Consider the following 27,343-nt stretch of genomic DNA (forward strand, 5'->3'; position numbering starts at 1 on the left):
GAGTAGGGACAAAAGGCAAAAAAAGGCCCCAGACCTGGTCGATCTGAGGGTAATTGTTAATTAACTGCACAAAACTCTCAGTAAATATAAGACTAGTTCCAAAATCCTGCAATGGGAAGGGTTCTATAAATCAGTATCATTCTAACTGGAAGCTTCTCCTTTCTTACCTGTGAAAAAAAACTATAAACTTTCAATTACAAAAAGCAACACACATGTGTGAAAGATAATTGTGTTTTTATTTTTCTAAGCTCGCACTTGTGGAACATAATAAATGACCTGATATAATGACAACTCTGCAAAAGAAGAATCCCCCTCTCCCCAACATCTGGACAGCAATATATAAATATTTACAATGAAAAAAATAGGAAAGTGAAGAGAATGAAGTCAACATTAGCCAAGTCAGTTTGTTTCTACATATCTGATTTTGAACATTAAGTACTCAAGATTGACCAACACTTTCCTTCACTGAGGCTTTAACTTCATTTTTAGCTCTTATGTGCAACAGATACACTCCTGACTCTGCTTTTATAGTTTGCTCCTGTACAGAAACCATAGAATTTCCCCACTAAATTTTTATTCCAGGTTTTTAACTTTGAAAACAACAAAAAAAATTAAATATAACTTTATGTCTCCTGATACAAAGTTTCTCACACAGTCAAACACATCACAACACTGAAAATCAGCATAACGAAATGCTGTATAGCTTCTTAACAAGGACAATAGGTCTGGGTCCTGATCTGTTGGCTTTAACAAAAGCTCTCTTCAAATAGAACAAGTACATATAGAAAAAATAACCTTCTTATTTTCATATTAAAAAAGGAAATGGTGCTTTCTATAAACAAAAGAACATGTGATTTTTTTGACACAGATATAAGTTACAGTGGAAAAGCTCAGAAAGCTTCAAATAAAATTGGCATTTATTTAAAAGGATGGTTTAACCAGTTGATTGGATGAGGTTCAATCAGCCCATACAGTCTGGCAATTGTAGAAACATCAGTGTAAAAAACCCTGCTTTTTTTGCTTTCTGCTATGCAGTGTCACACGATCACTGGCTGAGAACATGTTGCCTGCAGCAGTGGAGACACCGATCCCACAATCTGGCTGCGCTGTGTCACCGCTGGTGGCCGTGGTGGCCCTGGCAGCGGTGTCACATGTGCGAGCTCCGCCTGCCCCGCGTGCCCAGCGACACCCGCAGCCGCGGCTCCCGGGCCTTGTAGTGCTCGTTGAAGTCCAGCCTGAAGCTCAGGAACCGAAGGCTCTCGTCTGAACTGGTTGTCAGCAGGACCAAGAACTGCTGGACAATTCCCTGAAAAGGAAACCCCAAGAGACAGTTAAGGAAGCATCCCTGGTGTGTTTTGAACAGGAATATGGTAAACAGACAGACAGAATCTGGGAAAAGGCAAGCACAAGGGTTCATATCCAACAGTTATGGTGGATTCATTCTTTCTGCAAAAACCCAGAGCTTCATTTTTATTTTTCAAATATCTGCTATGCATGCCAGTCTCCAGTGCAAACAGCTTGGTCTTTTAAAGTGTGCTCCCCACTCCCTGTGCCCTGCTGGCACACTCCATCTGTCTGAAGGCTCTCAGGCTGCAGAGCAGCTGCCTCTCTGTGACACTGCCTCAGGACAGCACTCAGGATCCAACCTGGGCCAACAGGAGACCTCACCTTGAGTCCATGTTGCGGGCACAATGCCATCCAGGCCAGCATTAGGGCACTGCTGGCTTCAAAAAAACAAGAACACAAAACCACATATTGGGGGAGTAGCTGGGAAAAAAAAGAGTCTCATTTACACTTCATATACATTTTACACAACTCCGACCTTTAAGACCAGCAGTCCCTGTCACTCACTTAAATTTTGACCAAAGCAACGACATTTCAAGAGAACAGACAGTATGTTTGACTCTCAAGTAAAAGTACTCAGATATGTCTCAGAAGTGCTCAACTAATTTTAAAAAATTATTCTTTCTTTAAAAAGACTCTACCAATTGGAGATAGGAAAATGTTGCGAGAATTTAGGAAAGCATAAAAAATATTTCCAAGAAGAAAAAGGACAATTACTAGAACTTGATGTTACAGAAGTCACAACAAATAATTTTGCAGAGTTTCATTTCAGGAGCTATAAACCTCCTCTACCCAATTTGACAGACAGTTTATTTATCAAAGATAACAGTATGCAGTCAGAGAAAAATATTCTGAGCTTCATTCCAAATACAAGGCTTGCATTCTGAACAGTCACAAAGAACTCTGCATACATTACTGTTGTTACAATAAGCAAGAAAAGATACAGAGGAATTATTTTGTCTTCAGAAACAAGGACCTACTGTCAGAACACCATTCTGACTCTACTAACCAGACCCAGCATATGATTAGTTGAAGACAACACATTGCAACCTGCAGATATCAAATTCATGAAGAATTCATGAAGAGAGTGGTATTTCAGGTAATTGTGTATATTGCTTACTTATGTTATACATTTTCATCACACTCTACTTTTCAAATTCTCCTCTAAGCTTCCCACAGATTATCACACCACAATGCAAAGAGTTGAAGCATTTACGTAGCATATACATTACCTCATGGTATGTATCCTCCAGCTCCCCATCATAAATCCAGCGATACAGGAAATTCAGGACAGGATGGGATACTAGGCCAAGAATGTGCTGAACCAGAGATCTCATGTAGGGATCTCCTGTTTTAGTATAGGCATGAACTGCTGAGGCTAGTTCACCACCTTTTCTCCCTGTAAGAAGAAAGGAACAGAAACATTTGATGGAAAACCGTATGCACCCTGCTTAAATTTAGCAGCCACTGATTTTAGCTACTACCCCTGTGTCACACTGAGCTTGCTAAACAGCAACTCTAAAATGTAGAAAAGTAGATTTTTTTTTTTTATTGCTAACAGGGAATTCCTAGGTTTTAAGGCATGAATTATTAATCTCACTAAAGCACTAAGCAGAGTTATCTGTCTACTTTATGGCAGCTTAGAGGAATGCAAAATTCAAGGCATTAGATCACACACAGAAATTGATATCATGCTTCCAAAGAAGCATTAAAGGAGCCTTAGAATGTTTTCCTCTCTCCTGTACTTGACACTCTCAGATATTCTGTGTGCATACATGCACACAAACAGGGTTTTCATATTTCTTGGTTATAGTTGCCCTCATAGTCCCATTAGGGAATACCTCCTGTCTTCTTGCAATTGTAAAGTAAGAGGCTGTCAAAAAAAACTTTAAAAATAGATTGAATCTTTGATTTTGCTGCTATGCTCCACAGCTTACCACTTCCTTGCAGCAGAGGCCATGCAGCTCAAAATTTTCATGAATGTCTTAAAAATAAAGCCCACTTAAAAAAAATAATTTGCTAACAATTCCAATAATTAAGGTAAAGCAAGTATTGTAGGCTTGTTTTTGGCTAAGGTGCTCTGAAGGGCTACAATCTCATAAACCTGAAGTACCATCATGGAGAAGCATCTGTTACTGGTCAGCTTAGTCAGCTACTGGCCAAAGTTCTGGTAAACTCCAACATGACTCTCCCCAGCGTATTCTTGTGGATTGCCAACAAAATCACAATGTTTGCAGATTTGCAAAGTTTTGTTGTTTCATGTGAGTCTGAAGACAAGTTACTAATGACTCCTCTATGCCATCATATATACAGAAATGGCATAATACTCATATATGGTGAAGAAACAAAGTCAACCATTTCATAACATATTAGTAGGGCTTTTTCAGTGTACCATTCTCTGAAAAATTATTAAGTAACTGAAAATAGCATAAAAAGTGCATGCTTAAAATTGAATTTTTTGAGCACATTCAAGTCTTTAAAAAGAAGTCTGAATGTATCAACATAGCACTATAATTTGTCATCATTTGTTTAAACTAGAAGAGGGAGAATCTGAACTACCGACTTGAAATTTTCTAAAAAATAAAGTCCAAACAAGCACTAATATTATTGATACCCACCTCTAGCATGCACAACTACTCAAAGTTATATAAAATCCCCAGAAATATTAAATTAATGTTAAACAGACCTTGACAGTGATCAACAAGTGCTGCAAGGGTCTTTAATCTTATTTTGGGGTCGTATGTCCAGACTAAAAGGCGGCGAAGTGTTAAACTGCTCTCAAGTCCCAAATTCACGCCCTGATCATCTTCCAGTTGTAACTGATCAAGTCAGAAACAGAAATACATGTCAAAGAACAAAACTGAGGAAGAACTCAGGTTTCATAGCTTGTTCTGAAGTCAGATTTTTGCTAAGACACTTGAAATACCTAGTGTTATGTATTCTCTCATCAAGTCACTGGGCCAAAACCTGAGAGCCAATTTTTAGTGGAAACAGACTTGAGCACAGGTGAAAGAACATAGACAAGCATAAGCACAATGAGGTAGACAAAGCACAAAGACCAAGAAAGTTAAAGACAGCAAGGTAATAGTCATGAAAAGAGAGAAGAGCAAAGGAAGAGAGAAGAAATCCTGAAAGACAGCCCCGACAAAGAACAAAGAAAAACATCTAAAGGACAGGCAGGCTGTGAGAAGTCAATTTTTCATTACTGCACATGCAGCTTATTTTAGTTCAGTATGTGACAAATTCTGTTCAATGCCTTCCTCCAGAAGCCATCCGAATTTAAGTTAGCCTTATAGTGAGATTAAGGAATTGCTATGTTGAAAGAAAATCACCAAACTTCAAAAGCTACAATAAGAGAATTATCATCACGTGACTACCATGAATCTTCCAACACCATGGAAAATAAAAGCCAAGTATTTGCATCCAAGGTGCAAATGCAAATCTTATACAAGAACAGATGGAATAAGCAGGACAAGAACACAATTTAAGAATATAGAAGCAAGTTTCTGGAGCAGTACCAGGAGACAATCTCTTAGAAAAGATGCTGCTTCTGATATATGACAACCAACCCACTCTATGCTTTCCCATCTAGCACCTTCTTTTAGCCAAATGCAACATACTAGTTAAATTTAAGGCTAGTGTCATCCACATTAAGTTCAGCCTTAGAGCCAGTTAAATTCATTTGCTTCCAAATTCTCCTGGGTCCATGCCTGGGATTTTTCTTTGGTGTTTTTGGAAATCAGCAATGACAAGAGAGATACATGAGCCACCCTTTGACTTTAGGGAAGACATGGTACATCTTCGTCATGGAACTGCATTTTTAAATGGGCTGACAATGTGAAAACAACCTGCAAGAAAAAGACCAGAGACGCTTATGGAATAATAGACAGTATGTTCAGGATTACTCATTCAAGGGCAGAAACATGCTCAGGAGAAGCTCTGAATACATAATAAAATGTTACAAAGAGAGTATAGAACCCTTTGACAAGATTCTTGTTTTTCTATGACCATATTGCTCTCTAGAACTGCAGTTAACAACTCCTAAGTTGGCAGCCTGTATGATCTCCTGAACCAAAAAATGTCACAAACACTCAATTTCAAGTCAATTTTCTACACGTTTTCAAGAAGTTAAAAGGTAGAGGTTTTTTGTCCACTCTGCAGTGTGACCTTTGAGTACTTCCACCTTTCAAGTCACAAAAGCATCTCTCCTGCACTGCTGGATCTCCTTCCTTTCATCTCTTTGGGAAGAAATGTTGCCAGAAGCTTCTGAAAATCCAAACATAACATGACTCTGGGAACCCTTTCAGTTAGGTGCTGAGGGACCTAGATTCCCCAGAAACTCCGGTCTGCTGCTGCAGCAAAGCATTGCTGACACTGTACTGACTGTTCCCTATGAAAAGGCATTTAATCAACATGCTCAACGTGCTCATGAACTCTAACACTGAAGATGAATCTGGCAAGGAGCATGAAGACTAACAATAAGAACAGCAGCAAAAGTAAGACTGGGAAAAATGTGTCCAGCTACTGAATGATGCTACATGAGGGGTGACACAAAAAACAGAAAATGCTGAGGTACTTAACACATTTTTTGCCTTGGTATTTTGGTAAGATTTCCTGCTGGGGATACCAGATGTCGAGATAAGAAGAGAGAGAAGTCTGGAACAAGGAAGACTGAGCTCAGAAGGATCAGGCTAGGGTACACCAAACAGATGGGATATGCTCAAGTCTATGGGACCTGATGGGATGTACCAAGTGTTGAGGGAAGGAGCTGGCCAATGTCACTGCAAGGCCACTCTCCATTATTTTTGCAACACAGCAATTAAGAGGCAGTTTCTGACAACCCTGAGAAAGTAAATGTCATGCCTCTCCTCAAGAAGGAGAAGCCATAAAAGTACACACCAGTGAGACTCACTTCATTCCTTGGGATAGCAACTAATCCTGGAAAACCATTTCCAAGCTTTCTCAGGATAAAAAGCTCAGGGAAAGGAGAAGGAAATAGGAACATTTGTGGTGATGGAGTCTGTCTTCCCAAGCAAGTGTTAAGTGCCCTGAGGCCCTGCTTGCCAGGAGCAGCTGGACATGTGCCTGCTGAAGGGAAAAAGTGAATGAATTCCCTACTTTGCTTTGCTTGCACGCACAGCGTTTGCTTCCCCTTCTAGACTCACTAACTTGATTGACTTGTCTTTTTGTCTTCCTTCTATTTTCTTCCCATTCCTCCAGAGACAGGGGGGGAGCAAGAGGCTGGGTGGGTGCCTGGCTGCTGCCCAGGGTCAAACCCTCACAAAGGCAAATGCAGTTTGAAAATAAGTAACCCCAGAACTTTTGTCTTTTCTTACAGGCTTTCCCTCCCATCCTACTCATCTCTTCTGTTCCAAGGTTTGGTGGGGCAGGAGAGGTAGACAAAATTGCATCTCAAAGTAGTCAAGTATTTTCATGGTCAAGAAGTTTTAGAAGTTAGGAAAAAAAAAATCAAAGCATCAGCAAACCAAGAGAGAAAATGCATTTTGGACAGAGCAAGAAGTAATTACAAAGGAATAACTGGATAATAGCCAGGAAAATCAAACAAACAGTACATATAACAAGCATTCCAAAAGTCAAGAACGTTCAAGAACTGCAAGTTAAAAGGAACAGATGCTTTGAAAACATTAACAAAAGCCTATGACAAACTATAAAGATTTTATTGAAGTTAGAGTTTTAAAAGGCAGTATAATTTAGCTTTAAGTCAATTCTCAGAATAAATTTTTTACCATTACAAGTAATGAACCTCTTGAAAACCCCTTTGGAAAAAAGGCAAGCAGAAGAATGTTTATTATATTTTAGAGACAGCATCTAGATGCATATACCTACAAACATTTGTGGAAAACCTGCAAGATTATCAGCACTGAGCTGGTCTATATGTTGCAGAAAAATAGTAAAACATTGAAACATCTGCAGAACAAATGTCTTTACTCTTGGAAAACAAAGGGACAAGTAAAATGTACAAACTGCCCCACACAGGAAAGAAGGTGGAACTGTTATTACTAGCTGCTAAATTGTGCACTGCTGGAAATATGGACTGGTTTTTTCTCCACTCAAGAATGTGTGACATTGTTCAGGATTTGAATGATAAAGATATTATGCAAGGTGACACTGACAAAAAGGATGCAAAACAGAGACAGAGACTTAGAAATACACATTGTATTCTTTGCTTATGTAACACATTAAATACCAGTGAATTCTTAAGAGAAGAATATTCAAGGGCACATACATTTAAAGAGCAAGAAATGCACAGAGAATTGTGTTCACTGTCAACAAAAACTGCTGTACATCCTTTACATTCTAACAGAACAGCAAGGTATTACCTTTTTAGGAGATATTTAGATAACATAGAACAAAATAGTGAAGTTGAATATGTACCACTTACCTGAGAATGTAAAACAGACAGAAGTCGGTAGTATTCTTTAAGTTCCTGATGTAAAGCTGCACAAAAACTCTGTAAGAGAAAGAGAAACAAAAAAAAGGGGAAAAAATAAAAGGAAAAGTCATCAGGAGAAATCTTTCTGATTTAATTCTATCACCATACTTCCAACACAGTCAGAAATTTCTTGAAGGGAATCTTTCTACAAGTTTCAGCATAAAAGCCAATTCTTAGAGTAATGGCCAAAGTATGAGTTCTTCCCTAAGAGCTGCATATACCTTTTCCAGGAATTTATACACATTATCAAGTGACCTTGTTTCTTGCTACCTTAACTCTATCAACATAATAAACTACGAAAAGTGTAACTCTTCAAGTAGATATATCATTTCAGTAATGGCAACAATAATTAGCACAGGGATGTACAAATTATAACATGACCCAGTTGAAGATTTTTTTTTTTAAATAATCATGTAAGATACAGTATGCAGTGAAGTAACAGAGTTTAAATTTCAGGAAGGCCTCTAACAACAGAACACAAAAGTTAGGCAATTATCATTATATTTACACTATAGACTATATGACATGAACAAGAAAACACAATGCTCAAAAAATGCTCCAAATAAGTGCTGCCAGATCAAGAACTATAAAATTTTGACCTTTCATCAATTCACAGTTATATATGATTGTTCACTTGACATGGAAGAAATGAACAACACAAAGCATATCTTCAGAAATCTGTAAAATGTGCCGAAGTTAATTCAGGCTGGAACTAAAGCAAAAACTCTTCTTTGTAAAACAATTCTAAGCACAGCTACTTTAGATTGTTTAAAAAAAAGATAAATTTTAAAAAACAATTCCTGAAATAATACTTGTTTAGTGATAAATACCTTCCACAGTTTAGGGTTTCGGGGAGGTCTTGTTTTACTTTTGTAATGGTCTTAACCTAACACACAAACTAAAAAAATGCCTGCAACACATTTTTCAAAACAGAACTAAAAATATGGCTCATTAATTTGGGAATAACTGAAAAAGACTTTAAAACCCCCCAAGAAGTGCCCAAAGTTTTTTATTTGTTTGGTTTCTTGGAAGAATACTCTCATGCACACACACAAATTCTTCAGAACTTTCTAATCAATTCTCAGCTAATGAATTCAACATCTATTTTGATGGATTTTTTTAAATGGGAAATTTCCCAGGATTTTCCCTTCAAGACCTTTTAAAATTACAGTAAGAAGAATTTGGAAAAAGAAAAACTCATAGAAAGAACCCAAGAACTTATTTATTCACTAGAGTATGTAAAAGGCAGAAATAACTTCTAGAAGCACAAAGAGAAAATAAATCTTCTTTCCTCCTAAGCACCTAAGAAGCCTAGAAAAAAAAAGTCATTAATCTTGCCATTGTATCTTTTTTAAGGAAAGGAGGTTCCTTTCTTCAACTCAACATTGTAAATTGCAAAGAAATTTGACATTCTTTTTATTCCAGAGGATACTGAAGGGCAAAAAGAAATCCCTTTATGTGTAACTCCACTTATCATTTCTTCTCACTTGCTTCTCCAGGAAATTATTGAACCTATTAAAGTGGCACTGGCCAAGATAGAGGGCAGAGCACAGCCTCTAAGAAAACAATCAAAGACACTGTTCTGGTCAAAATGGAGAACAGTAATCACTGACTTTAATGATTTAGTAGTCAAAAGGATTTGGACTCTAACTGGTCACCAATTTTTCAGAGAAGCTTTACAAATTAAAATTTACATCCAGTACCAATTCCTGCATCACAAACCATAGACTTTTGCTTCCCAAACTGTTACAGAAAAACTGGACATTACCCTAGAATTCTGAATTATTCTGCTGCAAAAGAGAATTGAGGAAGGAAACAGAATGCTTGTTCAAGAGAAAAAAATTAAAACGCCCATTAACTCAGCAGGATCTAAATGGGCAAAATGCCAAAGTACAAGCTAAAATATAATTAACTGCCAATTATTCTTTTTATTTTCTGAGGACAAAGTAAAATTTAGATATTAATCAGCAAAGGTAGGAAAATACAGAGTGTAATATATTGTTATATCTCTACTTCTAATGCCAATGTCTGACATTTTGTGTGGTAAAATCAGTCACCAGAATCATACTAGAAGAGGTGACCAACATCTTATTGTATACCTGGTTTAAACAGGGGTTTACACAATCATCCTTTCAGAACATTAAGTGAAAGATATTTTATATCAATATACACTGTTGTGCTAAATTCCTTAATGCACAGTGCACAGCACCTGAAATTCTCAGCTATAAAAGCTGTGATGAGCATGAAGGCATACTCTCTGTGCCCAGACACTAATAGCAAGAGCAGAATAAAAGTTTTTATTTGTACACTTATGTCCTAGAAATATACACAAGTGCTTGCCTCAAGCAAAATTAGCAGCATTAAAGCTATGCAGATTCAGGTAACTTAACTTCACAGCCTTCTGCACAGGATCAGAAACCTGCATACAGAAGCCAAGATACTGCACATTTAAATTCACTGAAGAATTAAAAGTTCTCCCCTTTCTGTAAAGTTGAAGATTAAAGCCAGAGACAGTAAAAATAATCACAAGCAGGAAGCTGCTAGATAAAGAATAAAACTTCACCCAGATATAAGGGGGAGAGTCCAAAGAAAATGCATACACAGTAGCACTGCCATATAAAACATGGAAATCAGCATTGGATCAGTAGAAAAATAATTATTTATATGTAACTAGAAGGGTTACTTAGAATAAGAGACAGAATGGAACAGAATAAAACATTAGAAAAGTAGGAAGCACTACAGTGTCTCTACTGACCTCTTAAGAAAAATTAGATTGAAGGGAGAAGCACTTCAATTTCTTGGCAGATTAGGTAGGATGTTATGGCTAGAGGCAAGGATAACATTTCTGTCGACTCAGAAGGGATAATATCCAGTTTTACAGAGGGAGCAAGTGAGAGGAAACGGGAATGTCTTAGTAGTAAATGTGGTTTTGGGTATTACAGCAGCAGTGAAGTTACTGTAGACTATAAATCATGATGATGAAACCTATGAAAACAAAAATTAATATTCTTTTGATGCTGTATTCAAAAGAAAGGGCAGAAAAGAATGGACTACTTGCATTTTATGTAAGCTAGTGCAGTACTAACACATGAACATCAACAATAGCTGACAAGAATGTCTCCTGCACAGGTCACTAACAACTGAATTGGTGATTAATTACCTCAGGGATGACATCATCCCATTTAAGAAATGGTTTTGTTTATGAACATGCATGAATAATTTTAAAATATTGGTGGTTTTTTTTTAGGTGGAGATTAAGTAAAGGAATTTATGAACATTTCCAGCTACAAATTACAGGGGCAAATCCTTAAGACCAGAAAGGGCAAATGCCTTTTCCTTGCCTTCTGACTATGACCCATATCAAATGCAGCATCCACAAAAGGAGTAAATCAAACGATAAATGATTCAAGCTCCACAGTTTATGCATCATTCTAGCACTGCATTTACTCAGTAGTTTCTTAGCCAAACAAGAACATTGTAGTTAGACTGTTTCATCTAGCTGACCCACCTGTCCCACCAGTCCAAATGCACGATCCAAACTCCTCTGGTCTGTATATTTCCTTATTTTGTTATGGAGCCACCCCAACTCTGCAAGTCTGCTTGTAGTATCTCGGAGAGATTTCGACAAGCTCACCTATAAAGTTAACAGAAATAAGTTTGCAATTAAGTCAAATCTGCCACACCAATACTGGTTTCTTCATAAAGGTCTCCCTTTCTCATAAAAAAGCCAGTTTCAGAAACAATTCATTTTACATTCTACAGTACAGATACTGCAGAAAAGCAGACAACCATGTAATTAGCATTATATTTATACACACGCGTGTTGAAAAGGCAGCAGCAACAAACTACTGGCAACTTGGAGACCTTCTCTTTTGGAAATCTTAATGTAACAGTATTCATACACTCTTTTTACATTAGGCAATTATGGCAATAACAAAATGGTCTTCAGAAAAAAGGAAGAAATCTGCATTTTCATGTTGCAATATTGGACTCTTTATCTTATCCTGACAACCAGCAAGACTGAAAATATGAGCATTGTAGCAGAGGTGTTAATGACTGAAACTAATGAAAAAGCTTTGACAAAATAATTAGTAATTGCTACATGTGAAAGAAATCTTCAACAGAAAATAAATGACCCAATGCCTGACTAGTCACCAGGAACAAAAACTTGTAGAACCCAACTTCCTAGATTAAGTCCAGACTTTATATTATTCAATCATATGACCTTCTGAACTCTTCTAGTCTGTTTCTGGTTTTCTTCTAGTACCTCATTCACCTTGCAAGCCTGCCTTAGTCCCAGTACCCTATTTAGCTACCACTACTACTTTTATCTGAACCAGCACATTTCTTCCTCTGATTTACCAACAGATAAGACACTTCCCACTTGAGATTTTCTTCTTCCACATTTCACCATATTACTCAAGAGCACTACCATCAAGCATGCAAAATTTGATTGAATAAAAAACCCCAAATAATCTGACTGGTAATACAAACCACAAGACAGAGACTGACTTCTGCCCACAGCAACTGGGCCTATTCCACCTCTACAGACAATTTTAAACTTTGACAGCCAGCTGGAACAGTCAAAACCAAAGCAAGGAATTGTTCCAAGAACTTAAACTGCCAAAGAACTAGTAATCAATCCCCTTCATTAAACCTTTTAGTTAACAGTACAGGCATTCTCCAAGATAACAATTAGTGTCAGAGTGTGTTATCCACACCAGTGTGGGCTTGAAACAGGCTGCAGCATTTGGTTGTAAGACCACAGTTCAGTCCCTAGCCCTCTTGTTTACCAACAGAGGTACAGCTTTAACTTCTTGAACAACTTCTGTAGGGTAAATTCCAGCCCAAACAAGCATAATTGGACACAGAAACCCTGCCCACAGCTAAGACCAAAGAGATGACATGGAAACTACTTAAAATTCTGCAAGTACAGGAAACTTGGCAAACATTGAGCACAACACACATCCACTGGAATTAAATGAGGAACAAGCAAAATTGGCTTGGTGTTATTATATTTGTATGCCTTAGATCAAATCAGAAGCTGCTAGCTTATACACTGCTGAATGTCACCACCAGACCTAATATTAACACTAATATTAGGAAACATTTCAGCAAGAATAGCACCTTAGAAAGCGTGCTTCTTTCTGGAAAAAAAAAACCCAACAACCCAGATTGTGAACAACAAGATTATCATCTGAGGGAGAAAACTACATGCTTTGACTACTATTTTGCCTAATGTGCAGTAATACAGCTATGAGGTATGATATTGGTCCTCCCTGCTTGTCAGAAGTTCCAGCTGCAGCTCTGGTGGGTCAGATAATCTCACCTTCACTGGGTCCAGTAGCTCAGACCAAGTACAAGTGAAGAAGAATGGAAGACAACTGACTTCACAAAAATAACTGAAGACAGAGTTCTCAGGCAAAGATTATTCAGCTGGCTTGTGGTCAGTAATTAAATTGCCTGAATTACAAGTTCCAAGTAAAACAGCTTCTGACCTCAAACCAGCCTATTGGATATGAAAGCTACACAGAAAACCAATGAAACGCATTGCCAATTTTGTAATCACTGACTAAGTCTTCTTCACATTCCTCTAGAAAAATATATTATGCTATCCTTCTTTTGCTATATATAATCTCATATATAGAATATAATTTACTCAGTGAAGGCGCTAAGGAATTACAAACTTTTCATCACCTACAGGTGGATGTTTATTAAGAATCTGTTAATTAATAAGATTTAACAGGATTTAAGTTTTTCCATTTATCCCTCCATTAAGCAGCCATAAACATCATTGTAAAGTAATGGTGAACAACTACAACATTTCACTTCTTGCTACTATCATGAAGGAAAAAAGGAAATTAGCTCAGGTATCAACATCAAGACCTGTCTAATATGCTCTTGGCACATGAAATGGCCCAGAAGTAATTTCCCCACCATTTAAGGACTATGTAATATTGTCATAGTAGAAAGTTTCTAATATAAGTAAAAATTGAAAGTGTTGTATTTCCATCTGAACAAGAATATGAAAAGCAATTAGCAGAAACTGAACTCTGAGGCTGTACTGTCTAAATACTGAATGTGAAGATGCTAAAGCAACTAGCACCATTTTTCATTCTTTGGTCAGCTGACCCAATCACACTCTTGGGGTTTTTCTGAACTGCAGACAGGCATAAGATCTCACCACCTTAGAGCAAAGTCTCTCAGGCATCTTTCCTATTCTTTTGTCCCTTATTCAAGGTCTTCATTCAAATTCACATCAGACCTTTCTTCAGCTGTACTACCAGCCCTCTCTTTTCTATGTCATCTGCATTTGATCACTTATAACTGTAATCATGCCCATAACAACAAGTGGCTAGCATCTATTCCATATCTCAAGCTGTTAAATTTAATTTCATAAGAATGCAGTGAAATGCCTGCATCTGCTTTATGTTAATTCTTATACACTGAAGAGGAAAAATGTTGACAAAAGTCCTCAAAGCCGTAACTTACAAGTCCTTCTATTAGATTAAGAATTGGGAGACTATTCACATCTTGTGGAATGCTACATTTTCTGTCTGGCACCTAATCTACCCAATCAATTTTCAACTACTAATGTTGAAACTACTCTGTTGTATTAACAAAAGAATCCCCAAAAACAAAACAAACAAAACCAGCACAAAACAAAACAAAATAGTTCGTAGAGGGAATATAGACTTGTAATAATATTTTAACTTTTTTACATGTTTCTCACAGCTATTTTTCCCCTATATATTTTTCTGTTCACATATGAAATACAAGTCACCATACAGTACCTTTCCCTCCACTTTATAGCAATTTTCAGAATTGCACATTTTGATGTTTTTGCCATCTATTCCCTGGAAGACATATAAAACATCTCTTACAAGATTTGCTTCTGTTATTTCAACAGAACCTAGAAAAGAAAAAACCAAAAACAAAACAAGTATTTAGATTTGTTGAGACAATAAGTTTTGATTACAACTTTGAAGAACTATTTAGATGCATAGCCAAAAAACCCCAGAACTATAAAAACTATAAAGCCTGTGCTGGTAACTGGTAAAGAAATATTTCAGGTACTCTTAGTCTGACAGGAAAGCCCAAGGTTGCCTTTAGCTGCCTCTAATGCTACCTGTGGTTCTCTCAGAGCAGTCAGCTTATATGGCACAGGGCATGTCCTATTTTAACTGACACATTGGCCAGCTCTTAAACTTGTTATCTCTTGATACAATACCAGTGCAAGTTCTGAGGCAAGCACCACAGTAACTTTATCTTTCTTTGAACAAACAGTTCAAGTTGGAATAGACTTCTAGAATAATCTCTTCTACATTCACCTAGGAAAAAACCAGTTACTCCAGAAGGAAGAACTGCTTGTTTCATAACGGCTTTCAATTACATATGCCACTGCTCAGTGAGAAGACTGATCAAATCAGACTGCATAACAGCCATGAAGCTAGAAAATATTTAAGTGTAAAGTTTGCTTCTGGTTCTTATCTCTAGTCAGAGGGTAGATTGTGTTAAAGATGTAAGATATTTATGAATTTAAAGGAAACATAAAATCAAAAAAAGGAATTGTGTAGGCCATTGAAACTATCCCCACCTTTTCTGGGCAAACCTTCACCACCTGCTTTTGTAAATTTATTTAGGATTTCAAGAACGAAACAATTTTAACAACAACTATCCAGAAACTGAAATGCTACAACATGTTTCTCCCAATTTAGACAGTACTCTTACTCTTGTCAGTTTGCCTCCCCAACAATCCACTTTCCCAGAAAAAAAAACCAAGAAAAATTAAATTCTACTCTTATTTCAGTAAAAGTAGTCTTCAATTTAAGATACCATTTAAAATTCAGTCTCCTCTCATAACAATAAGACGTGCATGATTGTAGGTTGTCCTTAGGAGCTTGTAGTGAAATGGTGAACGATTCAAGTGCACATTTCTTTAATTGATAAATAATATGACAAGCATTAACATCAGCCATAGAATGTGCCTTTTTATACTCTGTGTGTGGATGTAAGAGTAAGAAAACTTCAAAATAAAAAAATAAAAACAAGCAATTTAGGAGAAAAAATTAATTACAGGAATTTAGTATTTATAGAAATCTATCATCTTGACAATAGACTTCTATATTCTGAATGCAGTCCTACTTCTATTTCTACACCAGCAAGTGAATACATTTAAGACAACTGTCAGTCCTTATACCCATCCCACACAGGAACCAAAGTCACAGCTGCTGGCTGACTCAACAGAAGAAGTATTGCTTTTTATAGCAATCAGTATAATATATTAAGAGGCAGTGCTAGATTTTATGTTTTTCTATTTCTCCTTCCTATGCTTTTTCCTACTCCTTTTTCTACTTTTTCTTTTTTCTATTTTTGTATATATTAAATCTACTGCATATATAAAACACATATTTACATTATACAGATACACACACACATCTTCTTGCATATAACAGCTTTGTTAATTAGGTTCTAAATGTCAAATATTGCCCTCAGATACACCAGTACAACTCTGATCTATAAGCCACTGCTTTGTACACTGCTGCTCAAAGATGCAGAGGGTGGCAGACAGGCTATATTTTAGTTCCTTAACATCCACACTTACTTGTAGAGAAGTTAAAAACAAACAAAAACAAAACACCACAAACAAAAGCCTGCATCTCTTATCTTTCTCTACCAGAGAGTAACGGTGCTATGGGATGACAACATCTGCCATCAGCTCACTTATTCAGAACTTACTTTTACAGTAAGAGTTGCCACAGAGATCACCTGTTAAACAATTCCTCCTTAGCTGCACCTGTGTAAATTCACAATAGATGCTCTAGACATCAGCCTCAAGTTTACACACATTTAATTGTGGATGTAAACTAGCAATATTAGGAATTTAGGAAGAAATTCTTTACTGTGAGGGCTGATAAGTCACAGGAACAGGTTGCCCAGAGAAGCTGCAGATGCCCCACCCCTGGAAGTGTTCAAGGATAGGCTGGATGGCTCTCTGAGCAACCTGGTCTAGTGGAAGGTATCCCTGCCTACAGCAGGAGAGTTGGAACAAGATGAGCAGTAAGGTACCTTCCAACTCAAACCATTCTGTGATTTCACGAGTCTTATATTCATGTTTTTTTATTTTATTGACAATATTTTATGTCACTTGTTCTAAATACAACCACTGTAAAAAGTACACTAGTCTAAAGAAGAAAGAGGTTTAAGAGCTCTATATTCCAGTTCACATTTCCAAGTTCTGAAAGACATAGAACCACAAACAGATGAGTATTTCAACATGTTCTGTTTACTGAGCTCTCTTTCTGACTCTAAAAACAGTAGCATCTTCTGATCATCAAAAGAATGATCATTGCTCACATATCATAATCACTTAACTATGACAAACACTGGATGAACTCAGTATTTTAAGAAGACCAGATCATAATCGAACTAACCAGTGCAAAAAGAAATTAACAACCAGCCAAAGAGACTGTGGTCAAATACAAGAGTCTTGCATATTTGCTTCTATCCTTCTATGAAGCACATTCAAAAAATCAACATGCTATGATCCCAAAATAATTTAAAAGATAATGGAGGATATAGATAACTGTAAAAAACCTTATCTTTAACAAATACATCTTTGCTCACCACTTGTGTCCCCTTCTCGCCTTGACCTCGGCACAGCACGAGAGACAGCATTTGGAAAGCCTTTTGAGGTAGTGCTTTGTAAGGAAGGCTGGCTTGCAGTTAAAGTCCATGCAAGACGTGAACCCAGCTGCTGACGGAGGCAATCGCCAACGCCCGCAGCTTGATAGGATTGTCTACAAGGATAAAAGGAAAAAACACCTTTAAAAACTTTCATTCTCTATCCATTACATGGAGTGGAGTGATGCAAATTTTGAGAGAAGCCCTAAGTTTTTTGCAGATGTTTTGTTGGGGAAGGGTAGTGGTGGTTTAATAACACAACCTTAAAAAAGGGTAGAGAACACAAAAGCAATTTATTTTTTCCTGTAAGCCTACACTTTCAAAAAATGCCCCCAACTGTAGAAAAGGGAAGTGTAAGTTTGACATACATGATTTTGTATCAAAGATTAACTTTGATGAAATGTGTAATTACACTGAAATAGGTTAAAAGTGAAGGTACTATAAAAATAATAAACATAGTCATAGTAGAAAAACCTAAATATTTAAGTTTTGTTATTAACTGCAAATGTAGTTACACGTCAAAGAACTAAAGGAAAATAGAGAAAGAAGAGAAAGCTCACTTTCCAGCTACTCTACTCTTTCAGATAGTTTGTATCAAGTGCCTGAAGATGTAATCAAGGAGGGACTATCCAGGCAAGTTCCAATTTCACTTCCTTTCAAACTTGTCAATTCTTTTCACGAGGAAAGTCTTAAACGTGAAAAAAAGTCACATTGGCCAAGCTCCAGTTGTCCAGGACCTCCCTGGTTAGCCAGGACTGATTAAATGATGGACAGTGTCTTGGTGAGCCATCCAGTCCCAAACATGTGTGAGCATCTGTAACTTCTCCCTCCTAGATTACAGTAGATCCATTCCGCTCCCTGTCCACATCTGCCAGCCCAGGAGGCCACCTATCCTGAGAACAACTGGTGTCTGTGCTGAAGACTAAGCTCTGCTGTGTTTAGCATTAGTAAGTCCTCAGAGTACAACACTGAATTTTGGCTGTTCAAAAGAATATAACTCTAGAAAAGAGAAAAACAGGTACAAAGAGAAGTTCCAGAGGAAGGAAACTCACAGAAAGCTTTAATTTGGGTTGTTCAGCTCACAGACTACAGGACTAAAGAGCACAGTGAAATTGCAATAAAATGGAACACTATGAGCAGGTCAGAACAAGAATATGCCAGAAAGAGGGTAGGTTCTGCTGATATTTTTAAGCAAGCAGATATAAGAAATAACCTCACTGACATATCATCTTTATATATTGTATCAGTATTATACAATGATTGAGGCTAGAAGTGACCTCTGGAGATCACCTCCTACAAGCCTTCTGATCAAAGCAGAACAACTACAGAAGGCTAGCTGGTACATTGCTCAAGTCATATTTTTAATATTTTCAAGCATGGAGACTACACAACCTCTCTGGGCAACCCATTTCAGTCTTTCACAATATACCCCCACTCTTAAACATACATCCCCATCTTAATGCAAAAAGGGGTTTTTTTCCCTTTGATTATCTGTGATTCATAGCTCACATATTTTGCCAGCTACCACTTGTTCTTTCCCTGACCCAAAACAGTCTAGCTCAGTCTTCTTATGCCCCTTGTCATACCATTGTATAGGTAAGATCCCAAGACTTTTCTTCTCTAGGCTGAACAACTCCAGGTGTGAGTCAGCTTCCCCTCACATGTCAGATGCTTCAACCCCTTAAATAGTTTTGGGCTTCCTTCTCCAGACTCCTTCTTCCAGCCTGCCCATATCTTTTCTTTGTACTATAACTGGACCCAGCATTTCAGATGTGTCCACATCAGTGCTGAGCAGTGAAAAGTTTTATTTGCCTCACCCTCCTGCTGGTGTCCCTCATAACACAACCCAGGAGGCTCTTAGCCTTCTTCACCACACATTGCACACTCATGTTCAACTTGGTCCCTACCAGGAATCCCAGGACATCTTCTGCAAAGCTGTTTTGCAATCAGTCAGCCCCCGGTATGTACTGATGCATAGAGTTATTCCTTCCCAGGTACAAGACTCTGAACTTCAGCAGGTTCCTGTGAGCCTGTTTTTGGAGCCCACTGAGCTCCCTCTGAGAAGCAGGTTAACAACCTCCTTTGACAACCACTCCTCCCAGCTTTGTATCATCTGCAAGGTTGCCAAAGATTCACTCTGTGCCATCAGGTGGGATGAAGGATGCAGCTTCTGGTTACACCATTAGGGACTGGGTTTCAACTGGACTCTGTGCCACTGATGATAATCAATGTAAGATTGATCAAGCATGCCTTTCTGAACTCTGTGCTGACTACTCCTAGTGCCCCCCTTCTTGTCCATCACATGTCTGGACATACTTTCAGAGCAACAAAGAGTTTCCCAAGGGTCTCAGTGTTCTGCACTGACTTTACCAGCACAAAGGCAAAGCAAGCACCAAGTACCTCCACTTTTTCCATATCTGCCACCTAAGTCCATGCTCCTTAAAACAGGGGCCCATGTTTTCTCTAGCCTTCCTTTACTGCATATGTAGTTGCAGAAATAGCTGCTGTTTCCCTTCATGAACCTTTGACAGACAAACCTTCCGGTCAGTTTAGGATTTCATTGCAGTCACTCTGCCCCTGGATGCTCCCTTGCACCTGGCCCTGCTTCCATCTTTTGTACACTTTTTTATATCTGAGTTTTGTCAGAAACAACTTGTTTTGCCATGTAGGCCTCCTGCCACTTCTAATTCCTCCTTGCCCATTTCTTTCTTAAGCTTGCAGAAGGTGATCCTTGAATATCAACCAGCATTCTAGTCCAGCATTGAACCAGATGATCATTGTAGCTCCCTTCAAACAGAAATATCCTATTCTGTTCTGTCCTTAATCCCTCTGTCCTCCAGGGCGGCCTCTCAGGAAATCTTTCCAAGAAGATCCCAGAAGAGCCCCACGTCTCCTACACTGAAGTCCAGGGATGAAATACTGCTTTTTACCATGCTACCATGCTTCCACTTCCAGAATGCTGAACTACATCATCTTATCACTACTGCAGTATTTGTAAAGCCTATTAACAACAATAAAATCCAGTTCTGTCAGCACTAATTCCATAATATGAATTTAATAACTTATGTCAAATACACTCTACTAAAAAAACATGTCTTCAACTCAAAAAAAAAAAAAGCTTTGATCCTTTCTGAAAATGCATCTTGTGATTTTGTGTTTGTTTCACAACTCTTGGGGGTGGGAAGGAAAATTAGGAGACAAGAAGATAGTGATTAAAAATGGACACATTTGGACAACCATTTATGGCTTCATATGGTCATATGCCAGCACCTGATATTCTGAACTGTTCAGCTCAGAACTTAGTTTCTCTTCACCTAAAGTGGAATTTCCAAGGGCATACAAAAGCAGAGGGCGAAGGAAAGAAAAAAAGCCAAGTCTTCTCCAAACCTATCTGTAAGGTGAGATTTACCCTGGAATGAGTGACTGTGGAGTTGGAGTTGGCCCATTTAGGGCATAGAGGCTGATGCTGCTGATCCCACTGCTCCCCATGCTGCAGGAACTCTGGGCAGACTGAGCACTGCGGTCTTGGTAATTCAATGGAAGGGTCTGAGGCCTGGCATAGTAATAAGGGGTTGAGTGAGCATCCCGTGGCAATGCTTGAGCAAAAAGCGTGGCATAACTTGACACCTGAAAAGAAAAGGATTTGAAAAGGGAGGAATAATTAAAAAAAGATGTGGGAATTGCTTTAAGTTACATCTTCAGATAATAGAAGTGTAATACCAAGAACAAAAGAAATATTTGAAGACCATGTTTGTGCAAAGAAAAATTTACTGATGCAATTATCATGACAAAAATGTGCCTTACAGTGAGCAACAGTATTTTAGCAACACAACTTCTTTTTGCCTGCAAATCATCATTAACAATAGCTGCAAAAAGCACTTTGGTGCCAGCAGCGCTGCAACTGCATTTTGCTTTCCCTACTCCATTTAAAACTCATTATCACATGAGCAGACATCACACCACAAAGCAGAAAGTAAACATAAAAACCACTCATCTAATACATTCACAGCTTCAGTTGCACACGTTGGACAGCTCATATTTTTACATTTATGTAGTGTAAGAAAACCACACCAAATATTACAGATACTTAATAAGTGTTTTCTTCCCTTCAGCCTCACACACAGATATCATGAAAACAACCTTGATGTACCGCTCAAGTCTGGATAGTGATTCTTGAAGATATCTAAAATAAGTGACATACATTTCCTATTTCTCAGAAGCAACAAAAGTCTCCTCACCTACCTTGTTAGACTGTTTACGTGGATCTTCACTAAGGCTAAGCAGGAGGTAGAGTATTGACCATTTGTTTTTCAAAATGCCCTTCAAAGAAAAATGAAGACAAACATAAATAAGTTCAACTCTTGATAAGAATAAAATTCTTTTTAATTATCCAACTATGCCTATAAATAAACTTTCCAGATAAATAAACTAACTCAGAGTCACATTATTGAATAAACTGGGAATGTGCAGTACAGCCTCTGTATTGCTACTTTTATGAATTTTTTCCACTGTGTTCAAATCATGAATTCTCACCTGCTCTGAGATCAGCAAGCAGGCTCAATTTAAAACTCATAGCTACTAAGAATGAGGTTTATACAGAGTTGAACTGTTACCAGCATTCCCACACACTCTCACCACTCAAAACATCTCAGATGCAGCCATTAATTTAACCTAAATGTGAAAAAGGAAAACTCTCGGTGAAGTTCTAAGCAAGGAACTATCTTTTCTCCTTTCTCCCCTCCACTCTCCTTTACAGGGAGGCCTGTAAGGGTTTTGATTTCTATTACTTTAAATGCCTTTTAAGAGAGCTACCAATTTTTAATAACTTAAGACAGAGACACTGTTTATATGAAACTTGAGGAATACAAAATATAGTCTTTAGCAAACAGACACACACAAACTTTTAGAATAAGACTGTCTGCAGTTTTAGATCTCAGCAGAAAGCTGTCCAACTTCAGCTGAAGCCCAAGCTACAGAGTACTTTAAAACGAAAGCAAGCACTAAAATGATTTATTTTAAATATGCATGTTCCTAGATATGCTACTCCATAGTTCTATGACACTAACACTTGCACCTGAATTTACCAGGGACATAGAAGCTTATGATGGACATTAGGCTGAGTCAAAGAAACTTACACAAATTCCCTCACAATATTGATCAGCCTATGATCTGCAATACTGAGCAATATAAAGCAAATTTGAGTCATATCAAGATTCAACACAGACTCCATCCCTTATGAAGCAACATAATTTACCAAAGCTCTACATTTTTATATAAAAGGAGACACTCTGTATTATTATGTAGAGCACAATTCTATTATCTTCTGCTTTAATATCAAGAACAAGCAAAAAGTAGAGGTACTGCATCGCTGCAAGTAACTAATACAGCAACTGATAAGCATGTGGTGAAGAAGGAGCAGCAACTGCTTCTTCTACTGGCCAAGACAGAATAAATCCAAGTGCTCCAAGAAAAGTGGTTTGCTAAACTGGCAGGCTGCCATAAAAATAAGCACTGACCTCCTTTCCTGTTTGGAGTAATACATGAAACAAAGTTAAAATAGATTCACATGCACTTTTATCCCCTCCCAACTGCTTTCAAGAGAAATGTTGGAAGAAGAGCCTCATTTATTCAGAAAACATATATCCCTTTAAGCCCTTCCCTATGCTCATAGGAAATGATTGTACACCATTAGTAATAAACCTAACAGCAGACTGAATAATAATTGGTTGTGTGAATTTTAAAGAAGCCATTATACAATTTCACATACAGAAGATGCTAGCAGAGGGAAAAAAAAGGTTAGAAGAACCTGAAATGTTTGAGGAGGCAGTAAAATACCAGGAGATAGCTTGCATTACATTCAGAAGAATAATCGAACATATAACACAGGCAAGGCAGTTTGTTCCAAAGATTAGTCATCATGCTCTGCATCTCTTTGCTTGCCAAATGGCAATGCAGTACACAAGCTACAGACACGTTACACAAAGTCTGTATTAAGAGCTGTCTGCAAATCAGTGCTCTGCTGTACAAAGAAGTGCAATTAATACACAAACCCATAGGATACTGAAACCAGTTACTCAGTAACAAGTCCAAACACTAACAAAGTAAAGGGTGAGTCAAGTATGGAAGAGGGGAGGAGGAGAACCAAATTATGACTAGTCATACTCCCCACAGAATACCTTTTTTTGTAATCTTAAACTTAGCATTATCATGTTAAAGGTTTTCCACACACTAACATCTTTAGTCAGAATATTGGCATGCAGTGTTCTTTGATTAACACTGGCGTTAGTGCCATCCAAGCCAGCAAACCCTTATCCTTCAACATTAAAAGACCTGGGGCACTTAAAAATTCAAATGCATGAGAATATTAGATTAGTAAAATCAATACGCTGCAAGGCATTTCTGTAAAATAAATGATGAGAAAATTCATCAGTTTTACACATAAAATGATCCCTTTATTTTTATAGAGTCCCTTTCTTCTTATGAAGTACTTCTTCATATAACTAGAATCAAATACTAAAAATAGAGCTAGGGTTGAGAGGCATCTCTAGAAGGTGTCTGGTCCAAACCCCCTGTTCAAAGCTAGGCCATCTACAGCAGGTTGCCCATGACTGTGTCCAGTCACGTTTTGACATGTCTCTAAGGATGAAGACTCCACAACTTTCCTAGGCAAGCTGTTGGAATATTTAACCATCCTCCCAGAAAAAATACTGCTCATGACCTGAGCACTCTCCAAAACAACTCTAACATCAGAACGATGAGTGCTTTCAGTTTTTTACTCTTTACACATTTATTAAACTACCTGTGAACCGAGTTTTCTGTAGAGTTCTGAAAACAAAGCAGCATCTGCTTCCCTTCTTTGTCGCACAACTATTAAAAAAGAAAAAGAAGATTAAAAATTGGAAAGAAGTGTAACAGTCATGTCTTAACATATACTTCAGGTAAATTATACAATGCAACCAAGAAAGCTTCATGATGCTGGACTGTTTCATTGTATTTACTTAAACACTGTTTTCATCTTACCGGCATTGCAACCCTGAGAATTCTTGCAATGCAAGTGATTCAATACAAGTACCTGCTTTTCTTAACTCCATCAAAATACCTGGTAAAGTCTAGTCTGCCATTCAGTAGATTTAGGGACCTAAGGGACTGAAGACATAATTGAAAGTAGATAATCATTAAAGAATGTTATAAAAACTACATGTAATTGCTCCAAAACTAGAGTGTAATTGTTTCTATTTTAGGCAACAAAATCAAGGAAAAAAGTAGTAATGCCATTTACTGCAAGTCAGGCAGAATTCCAGGGTCACACAACTCTCATGTATTACAAAAATAATAGTCTCAAATCAATGTCAGCTACAGAAGTACCTTCTCAGAGGAGATACATCTTCCAACTAAGATTTCTTAAAAAACTATGTTGCATTAGGAAAAGCCATGTTAAAAGAAAACCAAGACAATAAAGACATCCGAAGAAACTTCAATAAGAAAAATAGCCATTAAGTGCTAGAAATGTTAATTAGCATCAAATGTCACTAGTAAATACACTTTGCCAAGTAATTAATTAACTTGTGTGGTATCTCCAAAATCAATGTAGAGTTGGAAGGACACATATCCATCTGAAGCTGGGGAGGAGGATGAGGGAGACTCCTCTTCAGAAAATTGGCAACAGGCCCAAAGAATACATGCTGTGCTGTCTACAAAGTAGCCAAAGTACGGCAGAAAGTATATAGTGTAGATTTCAGTGTTTTGGAGTTGTAGCTAGAGGAATTCTAATGGGCTTATCTGTCTGTCAGCAAGTCACGGAAGCTCTGCATTAGGAAAAAATACACACGGACCTTAAACCAGTTATAACCACTGACGTCAGTTATCCTAATTCAATCTCTGAATATTCAAAGCTCAAATATCAAGTTTTAATTTCATTAGCACAATTCAAGTAATTGTTTCTGGATATGCTACCCTGCAGCAGAATCTGCTGAAAGTAGTATTTGGCTTTTCAAGAAGAATTCATCACATCTCCTTTGGACACACACAGTGCAACACGTGACTCAGAGCAGCAGAGAGCACAATGTAATGGAAATGCAACATCCTTTACAAAGTCATGGTCTGATTTTGTTTTTAAGAAGGTGGTTGCAGAAAACTTGTAGAGAAACTGGAGGCAAGTCAGGTAAGTCACAAGCCATTCCACCAGTTCCCAGGATGCTCATTCAGCAAGTTTCACAGAGGTGCTCATTAAGTTAATTGTGCCAATGTGCAATATTCCTGAAGTGCACACAGTAATCTCAAAAATATCAGTCTTTTACTCTTCTAAGAAGAACTATGAATTCATAATTTCCAAGTATTAAGGTGAATGGAGTGCAGTATTAATTGCTCTTTGTCTTCACAGTGGCTAAGACACAAAGCAGCAAGGAAAGTTTAAGTTGAGTATTCAGAAAAATCTGAGCTGTGAATACAAATAGCCACACAGGAATATTTACTAGGAAATTAATGGCATTTACATCATGAGATTTTCAGGAAGAAAGCATTAATAATAGATTAGATAACTATCTGTGAGGCAGAGTTGTCCCCTTTTCAGAGAAATAACCTGATTAACTTCAAAAAGGACTTCGTGTTTCTAAGAAAGGGACAAGATGCACTTACGTTCTTTCTTGATTTTCTCCGCTACAAGAAATTCATCACGCTCAACAGTGGGAGCAAAATTGCTTCCAATAACTCTCACTGCATACTGAAACTGTTGGGCTGCATCAGCTGAAAGGAAAAGGAAATTCTGTCAGTTAAGTAGAACACCACAATTCTATTAAAACTAATTTTAAAAAAAGTGAGACATGAGATTACATTGCTATGTCTGAAAGCAGCAAAAACATACCCAGCTTAGATCTGATAACATTGTGCTGCAGTTCTTAGGCACATTTCTAACCAGAGGGCAGTAAAGTCCAGTTTATCATAGTATTAATGTGATATTTCAAACACACTCACCTGTACACACTCCACAAATAACTGCATCAAAATTTGTGAATAAGCCCTTCCTATTCTGAGCTGAAAGAGACACTTAGGTCTACCCAGTCACTAGAGAGCATGTGCACACTTAACTGGCTCTGTCCCTCCCCACGGACAGAAATGCCGTGGGACCCGGCACACAGTCACAGAGCTCAGCTCACACACCACAGCAATACACTCATGTTCACCACCTACTCATGGATCTTCACTCAGATAAAAACACAACAGTGTTTTTACCAGTTTGCATCTTGGTTTGGTTTTGTTTAAAACTGCTTGAATGGCTTCACCATTTGGTTCAAAGCCAGCTCAGAGATACCGGCATCACATCCCGATGCATAATGTGCATACTAACACAGAGGTCACAAATCAGTGACCTCCTTCCACTGCTTCTTCCTAATCTTGTTGTTAAACAGCACTGTTTTACGGCAAATATCTCACTTTCTGGGAAAACTAACAGTCTGGTAACACCAAGATAGGGCCAGGTCAGTATTAATGCTTCTACAGCAAAGTCATATTCCCATTTATCGACCTGAAAATCAAACAATAAGCCTACAGGCATGTCAAGCGCCCTTACAAAATGTCAGACAGATTTTTATTCCTTATCTAGAAACAACTGTTACAACACAAGGAAAAAGGTACACAAGAAAATATCCAAGTGTGCTCGCCCACTTGAATCTTTTTACTTCAGGAAAGAAACCCATTTAAGCAATGCTGGATATTGCCTGCTCTGTACATAACAATTATGTGTGCAAATGCATCACATCCTGCTGTGTTTTATATAGTCAGTTGAGCAATCAGCTCTCAGGGAAAACTGCCAAGTAATGCAGCAAAGGTTCAGCCAAGGATGCTGGTCAGGACAAATACGCACAA

General features: G+C 37.8%; 1 protein-coding gene across 1 annotated transcript; it reads right to left on the reverse strand.

Annotated features, from left to right (window-relative positions):
- Nucleotides 1–217: 217 nt before the first annotated feature.
- TUBGCP3 (tubulin gamma complex associated protein 3) lies at nt 218–27,032 on the reverse strand. The gene is made up of 13 exons (XM_030965177.1): nt 26,912–27,032; nt 26,117–26,224; nt 24,282–24,349; nt 21,725–21,802; nt 20,892–21,109; nt 17,426–17,598; nt 14,593–14,711; nt 11,307–11,432; nt 7,748–7,816; nt 4,031–4,163; nt 2,494–2,743; nt 1,664–1,724; nt 218–1,306 (listed from the first exon to the last, which is right to left on the reverse strand). Exons 1-13 carry the CDS (start codon nt 27,030–27,032, stop codon nt 1,148–1,150), a joined length of 1,683 nt encoding a protein of 560 aa, XP_030821037.1. The 3' UTR covers nt 218–1,147.
- Nucleotides 27,033–27,343: the final 311 nt, after the last annotated feature.

The sequence above is a fragment of the Camarhynchus parvulus genome, chromosome 1 (assembly GCF_901933205.1).
Source record: "Camarhynchus parvulus chromosome 1, STF_HiC, whole genome shotgun sequence".
Lineage (NCBI taxonomy): Eukaryota > Metazoa > Chordata > Aves > Passeriformes > Thraupidae > Camarhynchus > Camarhynchus parvulus.

What these genes read in the sequence shown, in the direction of transcription:
- TUBGCP3 (XM_030965177.1), bottom strand. Translation starts at nt 27,032, where the DNA reads ATGCCTGTAGGCTTATTGTTTGATTTTCAGGTCGATAAATGGGAATAT. An exon ending in CCACAGTCACTCATTCCAGG is followed by an intron (nt 17,599 to 20,891) that starts GTAAATCTCACC and finishes TTATCCTTGTAG; the next exon opens with ACAATCCTATCAAGCTGCGG. An exon ending in CAACATGGACTCAAGGTGAG is followed by an intron (nt 1,307 to 1,663) that starts GTCTCCTGTTGG and finishes TTTCCTTTTCAG; the next exon opens with GGAATTGTCCAGCAGTTCTT.